This window comes from Molossus molossus, unplaced genomic scaffold, assembly GCF_014108415.1.
Source record: "Molossus molossus isolate mMolMol1 unplaced genomic scaffold, mMolMol1.p scaffold_m16_p_19, whole genome shotgun sequence".
Lineage (NCBI taxonomy): Eukaryota > Metazoa > Chordata > Mammalia > Chiroptera > Molossidae > Molossus > Molossus molossus.
In genome coordinates this window covers 44,384,356-44,397,383 of record NW_023425354.1, presented here as the reverse complement: position 1 = coordinate 44,397,383, position 13,028 = coordinate 44,384,356, and the positions used below count along the sequence as shown (strand labels likewise).

Below are 13,028 nucleotides of genomic sequence, written 5' to 3'. Positions count from 1 at the left end.
AAATATCGATGTGAGACAGACATATTGATTGGTTTCTGCTCACATGACCCTGACCAGGACCAGGGATTGAACCTGTAATCCAGGTACATGCCCTTGACCAGAACTGAACCCATAACCCTTTGGTGTGCAGGCTGATGCTATAACCACTAAGCCAAACCAGTCAGGGCAACACCTTTATCTTTGTGCATCCAAATCTTTCCAGGAAAGAGCTTACCTGTCCCCTCCATGTCCCAACCTCAGGTTGAGGTGGATAAGCATGCCCTATGCCAGAGAGGTGGTAAGTTCTACTACCATCTGTCCTACAAGGAAGTCAGAAAGAACTGGGACTAGGTGCCAAGCCTGGAGCTCTCTGTAGATGGCAGCTGGAAGGTGGGGAGGATAGACCTGCCCTTTGGACAGCATGCCTATGACCATGCCTCTTTGCCCACCACTGTTTGTCCAGGTACAGGTAGAGGGCATAAGAGGGAGCATACCAGCAACCAGACAGGTAGTTTGAGTGTGAAATGACTGTATGATTCTGTGAGAGCTTGGAGGCATGCCCAGAAGTGGTCATGGGGACAGCTGAGCATGTGGGCATGCTGACAGGTGTGTAAGCCTGCCAGGTGGGGGCCACAGTTGCTGGCAGCTCTTTGCCCTGCCTATGGTGGTTTGGAGGCAGAATGATGTGGGCTGGGCTGGAGAAAGGGAACACAGGCTAGCCCGCCAGAGCAAACAGGCAGGCCTTGGCCCTACCTTCTAGCAAACACCCTGACACCTGAGGGGAGAATGGGAGAGCCTTAGGGTTAAGGTCCCTGGGACTGGCAAAGGAGATTGAGCCCCCAGAATATGTATATGGGGGAGGGGCATAGGGGTTCCCAGCTGCTGGAATACCAAGGCTTGTGTTTCTGGGAAAGAGGTCTCTAGTAGGGAGCCATAGGGCTCTGTCCCCACCTAGCCCTGGCTAATTTTTCCTGGCAATTTAGGAATACAGGTGGGGCTGTCTTTATGGATTGCAGTGGTGAGAGAAGAAAGGGACAGGGTAGATACTGGGCTTGAGACCTAAAATGTCAGGCTGGAAGGAGCCACAGCCAAAAAACCAGCATTCCCTTACCTCCACAGGCACAGCTGACATTCTGGGAGTCGGTCTGGATGACCCATGGAAGGCAGCAGCCAAAGGCTGGATCATTTGGTCCTCCCGGTCATTACTGAGGTCTCTGCTCAAGGAGGCACAGCAAAGGGGAGACAGAGGAGCACCACAGTCCTGTCCTGGAAGGAAGCGGTCAGAAGCTGGGGGTACACATGTTCTGGGTAGGGCTCTGCAACCAGGGGCCAGGCTGGAAACTGGGTCTTGTGTGCATCAGCTGTGTGTGTGCAGTTGCACTATGTGGGAAGGCTTTCTGGCTTCAGTGGCATGGTAGGCTTTGGGGTTGGAACAGTTGGCCGGGTGGGCTCAATCTGGAATCTATGACCCCGTGCAGCCAGGGTGGATCCCAGAGGCTGAAGCTCTGGACAGCAAACGCCAACTTGGGGGTAAGGGGTAAGATGGCCGGTGGGGTGAGAATGGCTGGGTCTCTCTAGCTGGAAGGGGTACCAAGCAGACAGTTTTCTTTGCTCCTCCTATTGGTGGGGTGAGTGGTTCTACCCTGCCACAGCCTGTTTCCCTGACCTGCAGCCCCTTCTTCCAGCACCCTGAAGCGGCTGGAGCTCAGGGAGCATTAGAGGGAGCTCAGGGAGCCCTCCCCTCCTTGGGCCAGGGCCACTCTCCCTAGGGGCTCTGGCCGAGGCCTCCACCCCACCCCTCAGGCTTCTCTAGTGAGCCCCACCCCCACCCCGGCAGTTACATTTCCTGCTGGGGTGAGGGTGTCCGGCTAAGGTAACAAGACTGGTTTACTTTCTTATATACTGGTTCATTGTTAGAGGTTCTGCTTGTATGAAGGATAAGTGCTAATCACTGAACATTTGGAAAAGAATAAAGAAAACACAAACATCAAATATAGAAAACATCAAGTAATCTCCGGAGGAGACAGGCTTTTTCACAGGCCTTCTGGGTTCCCTCCAGAGCTAGAGTCTGCAGAATCCAAGTTGGGGATAGGAAGGCCCTCTGAGGACAACTCCGTTTGGCAACGTCCCAGGAGGCCAAGGGCTCAGAAGAAGGCAGCCCAGAGACCCCATGCCCCGAAGCCCATCCGGCTCTCGGCCCAGGAAGCACTCCAAAGTCCGCGGACAGGGGCCAAGGCCCCTCCAGGCCACGGGCCCTTGGCTTCCACACGCTTGGCGCGCTCTCCGCAGGCGGCCTCAGTTCGCCCTTCTGCAGAATGGGCGGGCGGCCGGGCCTCTGAGCCCCGGGGCGCTGCGGGGGCGGGGCGGCGGGCTCCGAGGGCGGCCGGAAGGGGTGTGAGTGCGGGGGCGGGCCCCGCGCCGCCCCGCCCCGGGGAGGGAGTCCGGGGCGCAGCATCCTGGCGCGGGCCTTGGCCACCGCTGTCACTGCCGTCGGGGAAGGTCCCAGTGCGGACATGGCCTTGAGCGGCGCCCGCCTGGGCCGGAGCCCCGTTTGCCCCGCGCAGTAGCCCCGCGTAGAGGCGGCCTCGACGGTGCCGACGGCGCAGACTGCCGGGCGGGCGGCATGGAGGCGGCGCACCTGCTCCCGGCCGCCGACGTGCTGCGCCACTTCTCGGTGACCGCCGAGGGCGGCCTGAGCCCGGCGCAGGTGACCAGCGCGCGGGAGCGCTACGGCCCCAACGGTGAGCGCGCGGGCCGGGCGGGGGCGGCGGGGGCGCGCCACGCAGTCTGTTTCCCCGCAGCCCCCGGCCGCGGAGCACCCCCACCCGCCCCAGCTCTCGACTCTGGCGGGCGGCAGGAAGCAAGGGCTCCGGAAACCTCTGCAGATGCTCCTGGGGTGCGCGGCCACCTTCGCTGCGGGTGGTGGGGTGGGCAGGTTCCGGGTTCCGAGACCGGACGCCAGGCTCCCCCTCCCGGTCCCCCTCCCTCCAGCCCCAGGGACCTGTACAGACCTTCCAGACATCCCACCTCCACCCCGGCCGCATCCGCCGTTGCAAGCCTTACCCCATTCCCACGACGGATCCCCCGCGCCGCACTGCAACCCACCCGTATCGTGCAGGTGCACACACAGAGATCGGCTGGCGGGGGGCAGCCTCCCAGCTGTCCCCGAGGGTCTCCCTCGAGGGTTCAATAAAACGCCCAGAAGGTGCAGCTTGTCAGCTGGCGGCCTTGGTGCCCCACCCCCACCCCCAGGTCTTCCTCTTTTCTGCAACCCGAGGCGGATGTGGCTGGCGGGAGTCGGTGGGGGCTTTGAACTGCTGAGGCGAGACCCACCCCCCTGGGGAAGGTAGATTCAAGACTCAGGGAGTTGCCTGGAGGTCTTTCACCCCTGGATGACCCAGAGAGGTGCCTGCCCGTCCATCTCTGGGCAGGAAGGGAGCCTTCAGCTGTTGCTGTCTGTGTGAGAGAGGTATCATTCGTCCTCGTCTTCAAAGGAGTGTGGGATTCTCCATCTGCCAAAAGGCACAGCAAGTGCCAGGTACTGCCCAGGTGCTTTCCTAGCCCGTTTGGAGGCCTTGTGAGGGTGGAAGGTGTAGAGGTCCCCACCCCAAGTGGCTTCCAGGCAGGACTTTCCACCCCCTTGGTCCACCCGCAGAGTGTTAGAGGTCCAGATAGAAATGTCTCCTCCATCCCCAAAGTACAGCTTGTACTTGAGTCTTTCAGGACGTGGGGCCTCACCCTTTCAGGGTCCCAGCCAGACAGAGGGGAGGGTGCTCTGGCCTGAGTGTCTCATTGCTCCCAACTGGCTGAAAATTAAGAAGAGCTGTCAGAAAAGGAGCTTTGGGTTTTGTATTGGTTTATAAAAACCACCTCTTATATAAATATTATCTTTCTGGAGCAGAAATCCTTTTTCAAAAAAATTACTTGCTATATTTAGTTGCGCTGTGGGAGGAACTAGGGAGATAAATATTATTTAATATCCCCCATTAGTGACTTGGCAGGGAGGGTGCGTTGCAGATCAGCAGGGCAGCAGGGCCTGTTCCCTGACCCCGGGGTGGAGGTGAGGGTCAGGGCAGCAGGTCGGGGGGTCCACAGCCTCTTCTGTGCTGCTGTGGCCTCCAGCTTGGAGTCCTGATTCCCAAGGGAAACTGGAGACCCAGCCCCTGGCTCTGCTTCCAGAATCACACAGATTCTGTCCTGCATGACCCTGGCCACCACTTTCTCCTTTCTGGCCCCCATGTCTGTGTTGGTCTTGCAGAAGGGGGGCTGACTGGGAAGGAGGGAGTCCCAGGTTTTCCCCTATGCTCTTTAGTCTGGGCAAGGTGCTCTGGCCACTGAGTATCTGTGAAGTGATGGACAAGGATGTTGGTATGGTGTGTGGATCCACAGAGATGGATGTCCATGAGGTGGGGTGCATCAGGTTATGTGCATTAGGAAAATCTGGGGGGCTGTTCATGGCTCCCCTGGTTCCTCTGTGTTTTGACAGTAGTAATATAAAAGCTAATGTTCACTGAGCACTAAGGGCCAGGCACGGTTCGTAGCACTTTTCATCTCTTGTTTCTTCCTGAAAACAACTATTGTCACCCCTGTGTTACAGAGGAGATAACTGAGGTACCAGGAGGTTAGACCACTTGCCCAAGGTCACAGAGCCAGTTGTGGAGCTGACTGTACAGAGGGTCACAGTTTCCATAGGCTCTGGGACCCTGGCGTTGGTGCCTGTGCTAGGAGTTGGGACCAGCTAGGTAGGAGCTATTCGGGCTTTGCCCCCTGCCCCTGTGGAGCCCCAGAGGGCTCTCTCTCTCGGGTCACTGATGGCTTTTCCTCGGAAGCACTGCGGGGCTCTGGAAGTGGTGAGGTGAGAGAAAGCACCAGCTCCCTCTGAGGAGGAGGCATAGGCGACCTGCGGTCTTTACTGCCACGTCTCGAAGGTGGGCTGATGGGAGTTAGGCCCTTAGCTCTGCCCCTTCGTAGCTGTGTGATCCTGGATACGATTTTGCCTTTCTGTGCCTCAGTTTCTTCCCCGTGTCTTGTCGTAGTTTGTAAGTGTTCATGCACAGCAAACCATCCCTCCTTATAGCAGAAGAGGCTGGGCCTGGCTTCTAGCCAGAAGCTGGGTGGTGAGGTGGGCTGGACCTGCAGGTGGAGGGGAACACCCCAGAGACTAGTGTCCCCCCAACCCCAGGAATCTATGCACCTGCAAGGTCGTTAGCGCTGGAAACCACAAGAAGTCATTTGCTTAAGTCCTAAAGTTTGCAAATTCTGTCAGTAGGAGGCAGGGTCTGAGGGATCCTGCCCTTCCACCTCAGAGCTGGGGGAGGAGGCCTCAGCTGTGCCATTAGTAGTATACTAGCCAGGAGTCCCCATACACACAAAATACCGCCTGTCCCAACCACAGCCTAGAGCTGTGTTCTCTGCGGTCCCAACCGGACAGTGAGTGGGAGACTCCTTGCCCAGCTCCTGTTGTGAGCCTGCCTTTCTCTGCAGGTCGCAGAGCTGCCCAGAACTCAGCCTGGGGGGCGGGGGGGGGGGGAGTTCTACATCCTTTAAGTTTATTTTTTGAATAAAAAAAAAAATGTGCACACAGGGCAACATTCAAAGGGTAAAAAGGGTATCCAGTACATTCTCCCCAGCCCTGTCCTCCACCACAAACTCCCAGTGTCCCTGTATCTTGTGTCTCCTTCCCAGTACATTTCTGTACATGTACACATCTGGATCTGTGATCTGTGATCTTTTTGACACAAGAGAGTGGATTGCTAGTGCTGTTTCGCCCCTGCTTCCCACAAGACAGTTCGTCTCAGAGATGGTGCCACATGCAGCTTCCTAGGGCTTCCTGGTGTCTTTGCGGGGTGTCATCGTGTGGCTGTTCCAGCACTTCTTCACCCGGCTTTTGATGGGCGCTTGGGTCGTTTGCAGACTCTGCAGTCACACAAGGCATATCCTTGGCCCCGTGTCATTTCGCACATTTGCGAGTATCGCCAAAGGATAAATTCCTAGAAGTGGAGTTGCTGGGTCAAAAGGCGCCTGTATTTAACTTCTGACAGCTGCTGCTACATTGTTCTCTATGCACAGAGTTACCCCAGCTGGCCTGCCTGCTTCCAGCATCTCAGCAAGGCATTGTGCTAGTGGACGTTTTCATCTGTGCCAGTCTGATGGAAAAGTGTCCTCTCGTGGTTTTACTTCACATTTCGCTGCTTCCGAGTCAGGTTGGGCATCCCCCCGCCCCAATATTTAGGGTTTCCTTATGTCTGTGGACGGGCTGCCCATCACCTTTGCTGGACATGGGCCAAGGCAGGAGGCAGGACTGGTCGGGCATGCCCTGTTAATCGGGCCAACACCCAAGGGCCCTGGAAAGCCCATGATGTGGGAGTCAGGAGAGATCCCGGGAGGTCTCCAGGGGTGGTCTCTTTTCAGGGAAGCTAGAGGGGGGACTGTGTTGGGGGCTGGAACCAACCTCCGGGGCCTGGCAGCCCATCTGTGCAGTGGGTGTGTCGGCCCAGGGCTGCCAGGTGGAAGGGATAGTCTGGTTTCGATCCCTGCCAACAGTGTCAGCTGTGGCCTTATCTCCTGCCCTTAGCACAGGCCCCAGGTGGCCGCTGGAACTCTGGGGAAGCCCACAGGAGCCAGGCCAGGAGTGGAGCCAGGCAGGAAGGAGGAGGGGGAGATCTGAGTTGTCCCTCCTTGGCCTCCCTGTCCTCCACAGAGCAGAGGTGGGACCCTGAGACCCCCTCAGGGCCTTGCGGGTGTGAAATGACTCTCGGATCTGCGGGGCTGTGGCTCGTCTGCAGGATTTGGAAGTTCCAGGTCGTTCAGGCTTCACTCTGGTTTTCATGCCCTTGTTGGGCAAACTCAGCAGCCCCTCGCAGGGATGGCATCAGGCCTGCCCCCAGAATCCCCCTCCCCAAGCAGGGTCAGGTCTGCCCACAGCGCAGCTGGCACACTCCTGCTGAGCAAAGCCTCTGCCCCGTACTTTAGCACAGATCAGCCAGGCCGACTGGGCCCCATGGAGTAGGACATGCTTCCCAAGGCCCCCTGCAGCGTGGGGCCAGGCTGTCCACTCTAGGTGGACCCTGGAGACCCAGGCAGAGCCAGGTGGGCTGGGCGGGGCTGCCCAGGTAGGGCCTCTCCTTTATTCTGCAAGTGACAATTTAATTGCTTTGTAAATTTACCTTTGAGGAAGACCTTGGTGAGCACTTGCCTCTCCCGGCTGGAACTGACATTTAGAAGCTGAAATACCAGTTTCAAATGTTGTGAGAAGGAAGGAGTCAAGACGAGGGAATTAGGGGAGCAGGTGGTGCTTCGATCCTGGGGGCAGCCCTGGCCCCGTACCATCTTCTCCCAGGCTCTGGACTGTTGGCAACTGAGTAAACAATTCTGCAAAGCTCTGTGTGGACGCAGCAGTGACTCAGATCCTCCCTGCCCTGAAGGTGCTCCCGTCAGGTGGGGCAGCCCCCATACTGAAGACTGGTGAGGGCAGGGTGGTCGGGGGTGGGGGCTTTGCCCCTGGGAGCCTTCCTGGGAGGCTGGGGTTTAGATGAGGAGGTGGGGGAAGGTATCCCACACAGCAGGAATGGCCGCAGCAAAAATCTCGGAGGGGGAAAACCAGGGGAGGAGGTGTCAGTCCTGAGGTGCCTCGCTTGGCTGGCAGGTGGACGGCTGGATTCTCAGGTACAGGAGTGATTCTGGAAGGGCGCGCTGGGGCAGATCCAGGAAGGCCCTGACGACCATGCTAAGGTTGTTCTTTATTCTGCAGGCCAGGGAGAGCCACAGAAGGTCTATAAGCCAGGTAGAGACATGGTCATTCATTCAGTTATAGATTTTTATTGAGCACCTACACACCCAGGTGCTAGGGACATTGTACTTACAGTCCTACCTGTCAGGGAGCTTCCACTCCAATGTCTAGTGTTATGGCTAATGTTTCTTGAACATGTACTGTGTGCTGTGCATATTCTAAGTGTTTTATGCATAGCATGCCATTTAATCTTCACACCACCCTTTGAGGTAATTACTGCAACCTTCTCCATTTTGCAGATGAGGAAACTGAGGCCGGAGGGTCACAGAACTACCAAAAGATAGAACAGGATTTGAACTCAAGCCCTCTGGACCAGACTTCTTGCCCTAACTCTGAAGCTTCTCTAATCACATCCTCTTTTGCCCCTCAGGACCCATGGACTAACTCCCACCGCTCCACCCCCACCCCCACCGGCCAGCCCCACATCAGGCATCTGTGGGCATGGGCCGGCTCAGTCTGGCAACAGTGACCCAGAGCAGAGGTCAGCTGGGAGAGGTCATTAGTGAGAGGTCCTGAGGCCTACTGTTCCAGAACAGTGGGGCTGCCTGCACCTGGTCTGGCCCAGCCGGTCCTGTGAGGGAGCAGCACCTTCTGTCACTGCCTCTGCCTGTGCAGCCCGGGATGGCACCGCGCGGTGGGCAGGCTGGGGCATTCTCCCCATGTAACGGATGGGCATCTGCACTGCTGAGAGCCCAGGGCCACCATTTGAAGGGGAACTGGCTCAGCCCTCTCCCTTCCTACATGCAGATAGCAAGTGGGGGACCAGCATCTTGCAGGGGTGCCTGGGGAGGGGCTGGGAGGGTGCTCCACAGCCCTAGGGCTCGGTCACGTGGGAGGAGAATTTGTCATCTAGGGTTTGGCAGGATTGGAGTTTGAAGCAGACCAGGGCCGAGCTGGCAGGGCCTAGTAACCCCCAGCCAGCCCCTGCAAGGACAGCAGAGCCTTTGGACAGGGATGGTTTTGGCTGGCGGCTCTGGGGCCACAGTAGAGGGATGAGCCAGTCGATGGCATGAGAGCATCCAGCCCAACAATCAGGACAGGGCCACCACGTTTTTCAGGTGACCTTGGCTGGGGGAGGCAGAGGGACCAGGGTGGGAAGGCAGGACAGTCTAAGAGTTAGTGCCGGAGGTCCTGAGCAGGAGGTCGAGAGCCAGACTGCCTGATCGCAAAACCCTCCTTGCCACTTCCACTTCCCCACTGTGTGACCATGAACTAGTCACACAACCTCTCTGGGCTTCAGTTGTCTACTCTGTAAAATGGGAATAATAATTGTATGCTCCTTCTCAGGTTGCTTGAGAATCACAGGAGAGTAATGTGCCTGGGGAATTAGCATGGCATCAGGCACACTCAACACTAACGAGTCTGCTGTAGTTTATCCAGGAGCGCATCTCCTGTGCTCAGCACGCAAGGCCTTCCCGTTTGCCTGTGGAGATAATGGAGGTAAAGCACCTGGTGCGCTGCTTGGTACACAGTAGGTGCTGAGTAAATGGGGCTCTTTTGTTTTCTTCAAATTTTTTTTCTTTATTGATTTTAGAGAGAGAGGAAGGGAGAGGGAGAGAGAGATAGAAACATCGATGAGAGAGAACATCGATTGGCCACCTCCTGCATGTCCCCCACTGGGGATCGGGCCCACAACCTGGGCATGTGCCTTAACTGGGAATTGAACTGGCGACCTCTTGGTGCATGGGTCGACACTCAATCACTGAGCCACACCGGCTGGGCTCTTATTAATATTAATGGTAATCTTCACAACAGCCCTTCAGGGTAGGGTGGACCCCCATCTTCCAAATGAGGATCAGAGCCCCATGGGGAGCCAGCTGCTCAGGCAGGACAGAAGGTCATGTATGCGCATGTACAGGATGGGCAGGTTGTATGCTATGACCTCATGGCTGGCTGGGCCTCCCCCAGGGACAGTGGGTGGAAGGGGAGCCTTGTGGTAGAAGTCAGGTTTGGGGATAAGGGGGTATCAGTCAGCATCAGCTAGGCTGTGCTGCTATAACAACCCCCAAATCTCAATGGCTTAAAACAATGGAGGTCATTCTCACTCACTCTGTATATATGTATGTCACCTGGGGACTGCGTGTCTCCTACACTCTGTGACTTAGGCTCACAGACCAGGCACCATCTCATAGGCTGCTGGTTTCTGTAGCAGAGGGACAGAGAGCTCCTGACCTGGGCTGTCCAAAGCGGCAGCCAGCCACTAGCCTCGTGTGGCTATTTACACGTAAGTGAATGAAAATTGAGTAGAATTTACAATGTAGCTGCTCAGTCACACTAGCCAGTGTTCAGTAGCTGCCTGTGGCTTGTGGCTGCTGCGGGGGACAGTGCCGCTACTGGACACTTCCATCCTCAGAAGTGTGTCTCACCAGCAGTTCAGTGTGACCCCCTGGAACTGACACAGGCCCTGCTTTTCCAGTCACATGGGGGCTGGGAAGTGCCATCCTACTATGTGCCTACAAGGCGGGAGAATCAGAAGTACTGTAAGTTCTCACCTAATGTCGATAGGTTCTTGAAACTGACCGAACACCATACAAAAACAAAATTTCATCGGAGGCTAATGCTAGAAATGGGTTAAGTGCCTGTGGCATCTCATCAGTGTTATAAGGAAACCACATTGGACGAAGTGTTATTCGAGGACCTGCTCTCTTTGGGGAACAGCATAATGACCACCAAAGAGTGGGTCCTGGGTCAGCTTGTGGGTCAGAGAGCGGAAGGGGAGGCCCACCCGGAAGGCTAGAGAAATAGGAGGCAGGGAGAAGGTAGCTTAAGCTGGTATGTTGCCCATGACATGCTTCCCAACCCCAGGCCTTGCCCCTGCCCAGAAAAAAGTGCCCCGAGGAACATGGTGGCCTAGGTGCTATGTGCCTGATAGGGGGCGGGGGGAGGGAGCTAGCAGGGGGTTCGGGTGAGACTTATAAAGCTCCCTCAGGTCCGGAACCCTGCAGATACCCGCGCGGTGAAGGGTTTGGGAGTCTCCTGGGCAGAGCCCAGCAGGAGCGGGCTGGTGTGTGCCCTGGGCTTGGCGCTGCTCTGTGCTGAGTGGAGCGTGGCTGAGGTGACCTCACAAGGACCCTACCTGCTGCACTGGAGAATTGGCCCAGAAACCAGCCTAGCCCTCCCCCCAGCCTTTCCTGTTCACTTCGGCTAAATAGATCAGAAGGAAAAAGTCTGTTTGATTTTAATCTCAATGCAGGACACTGGAGATTACATTTTCCACGGAAAATGTCAGCCGTTGCCTAAAATAGGACTTTGGCGAAAACGCTAGAAAGTGTATTTTTAGGTTATATCTTTCCCTCCTGGATTCCTGCAGCCCAGGGGGCTGCCTGATACTCCTTATGGTTTAGCTGCCAGGTGTAGAACCCAGACCTTCCAAACAGGTGCACTGGGAGAGAGCTTCCATAGGAAAGAGTGACTGGCAGGTACTCAGTGCAAGGACCTGTGTCACAAAGGAGGAGGAGGAGGAGGAGGAGGAGGAGAGAGCCGGCCTGGGGTGGGCCTCAGAGGCTGGCTGTGCTGCAGACCTCGTCCTGGTGGTCCTGGAGGAGCGGGTGTGTCAGAGGCGGCTGCCGATGTTCGAAATTTGAGGGGGGAGGGTGGGGACATCGAACAGGACTGGGCAGCCATCTGAGGAGGAGCCATGCAGGGCAGCTACCGACTTGCTGTGTGACCTCGGGGTCCCATATCCAGTTTGCTCAGTTTCCCCTCTGTGCAGTGGGGAAGGGGCTAGACCGGAGGGTCTTAGGGCTCCCCTGGCTCTGGGCTTGTCCTAAGGTGAGCCAGGCCACATCAGACCTTCCTCACCCGCAGAGGGGTGGGGTGGAAACATCCGGGCTCAGACCATCCATGCGGTCACTTCAGAGAGCTGGGGGCATCCAGACCATTGTGAGGGTCCAGTTAGGCACCGGGGGAGGGGCTGTCAGAACCTCCGAGGCTCCACTGCTTAACCCGATCTTCTCTTGTCTCTTCATGGCTCCCACGGCGGCTGGACCCCGCAGAGCTCCCGACCGAGGAAGGTGAGGCCCGCGCCGGGGTGGGCTGCAAGGCCACTGGGTGACATCCTTGGGCCATTCACTGTCACGTGTGTCCTCCCTCCCTGACAGAGTGAGGCCCTACTGAGCCCCCGAGCATCGCCCACCTGTGCCTCTCAGGGCCTCAGCTTCTCCTCTTTGCATGGCAGGGAGGAAGTAGGCCAGGTGGTCTCCAAGGCTGTCCCAGCCCTGACTGGGGGCGGGTCAGCGGGTCAGGGGCCCAGGCCTCACACCATGTTCCCATTCCCAGGGAAATCCCTATGGGAGCTGGTGCTGGAGCAGTTCGAGGACCTGCTGGTGCGCATCCTGCTGCTGGCCGCCCTGGTCTCCTTTGTAAGTGGGGCCCCGTCCTGCAGCATCAGGCAGCCGGTGGGAGGGGAAAGCCAGGCTGGGGCAGAGCTCAGAGCCCCAGGCTCTGGACACAGGGCTGTCCTGTCGGCTGCTGGCATCCCTGGGCCCCTGCCCACCCCTGCCCTGCTCAGTGGCAGCTTCTCTTGTGAGCCCTCATGGCCCCCCTCCTGGACCCCACTCTCATCTGCCCCTCCCTGGCTGTCAGAGGGTCTGACCCTGACCCCTCCCGTTTAGCACCGGCTTTCTCAACCTCAGCACCACTGCGACTGTGGACTAGATGATTCTTTGGGTGGGGGCTGTTCTGTGCCCTGTAGAATATTTAGCAGCAGCCCTGGCCTCCACCCACCAGATGCCAGTGGTACCCCCAGTGTTGACAAGCGAGTCTCCAGAGGTCACCAAATGTCCCCAGGAAACAACATCCCCCCGGTCGAGAGCCCCTTCTGTGGCTCCCTGTGCCCTCAGAAGACTTCAGGCCTAACCTCTTGCAGCCTCCTCGCGGCTGCTGCTCCCTTTGCTCTTGCCCCATTCCCGCTGCCTGGACCCCTCCTGGACCCGCAGGGCCGTGGGGCCAGGGTGGAGCGGTGAGAAGGGGGACAGTGATTCATCGGGGACCGAGCCGCAGAGACCCAAGGGTAATGGAGGCAAATGACTGTCTTGAGGGTGGACGGGATTCCTGCTCTCCCCACCCCCACCCCACCCTTCTGGCACCCAGCAGGCCCTGGGGGAGACCTTGTCTTGGTGACTTCGAGTGGAGGGGCAGCAGTGACCCTGGGCGGGACGGACTCTTCCCCTCCAGCCAGCTGTGTCTGGCCCTTTTGGCCACTCACTGTCCTTGTGGAAACCGAGGACCCTTACGGAGAAAAACGTCTATCCCAAAACGG

At 57.6% G+C, this 13,028-nt stretch overlaps 1 protein-coding gene across 3 annotated transcripts in view; it reads left to right on the top strand.

The window, feature by feature from the left end:
* Positions 1-2,438: 2,438 nt before the first annotated feature.
* Positions 2,439-13,028, top strand: part of ATP2A3 (ATPase sarcoplasmic/endoplasmic reticulum Ca2+ transporting 3) — a 36,641-nt gene continuing 26,051 nt past the window's right edge. For 2 of the 3 annotated variants that reach the window (XM_036267755.1, XM_036267754.1), the window contains exons 1-3: positions 2,439-2,720; positions 11,764-11,781; positions 12,047-12,129. In XM_036267755.1, the coding sequence (XP_036123648.1) occupies positions 2,603-2,720; positions 11,764-11,781; positions 12,047-12,129 (219 nt within the window). In that variant the 5' untranslated portion in view covers positions 2,439-2,602. Of the gene's footprint in view, positions 2,721-3,445; positions 3,518-11,763; positions 11,782-12,046; positions 12,130-13,028 lie in introns of those variants that run through there. The other variant, XM_036267756.1, reaches the window with a different exon arrangement.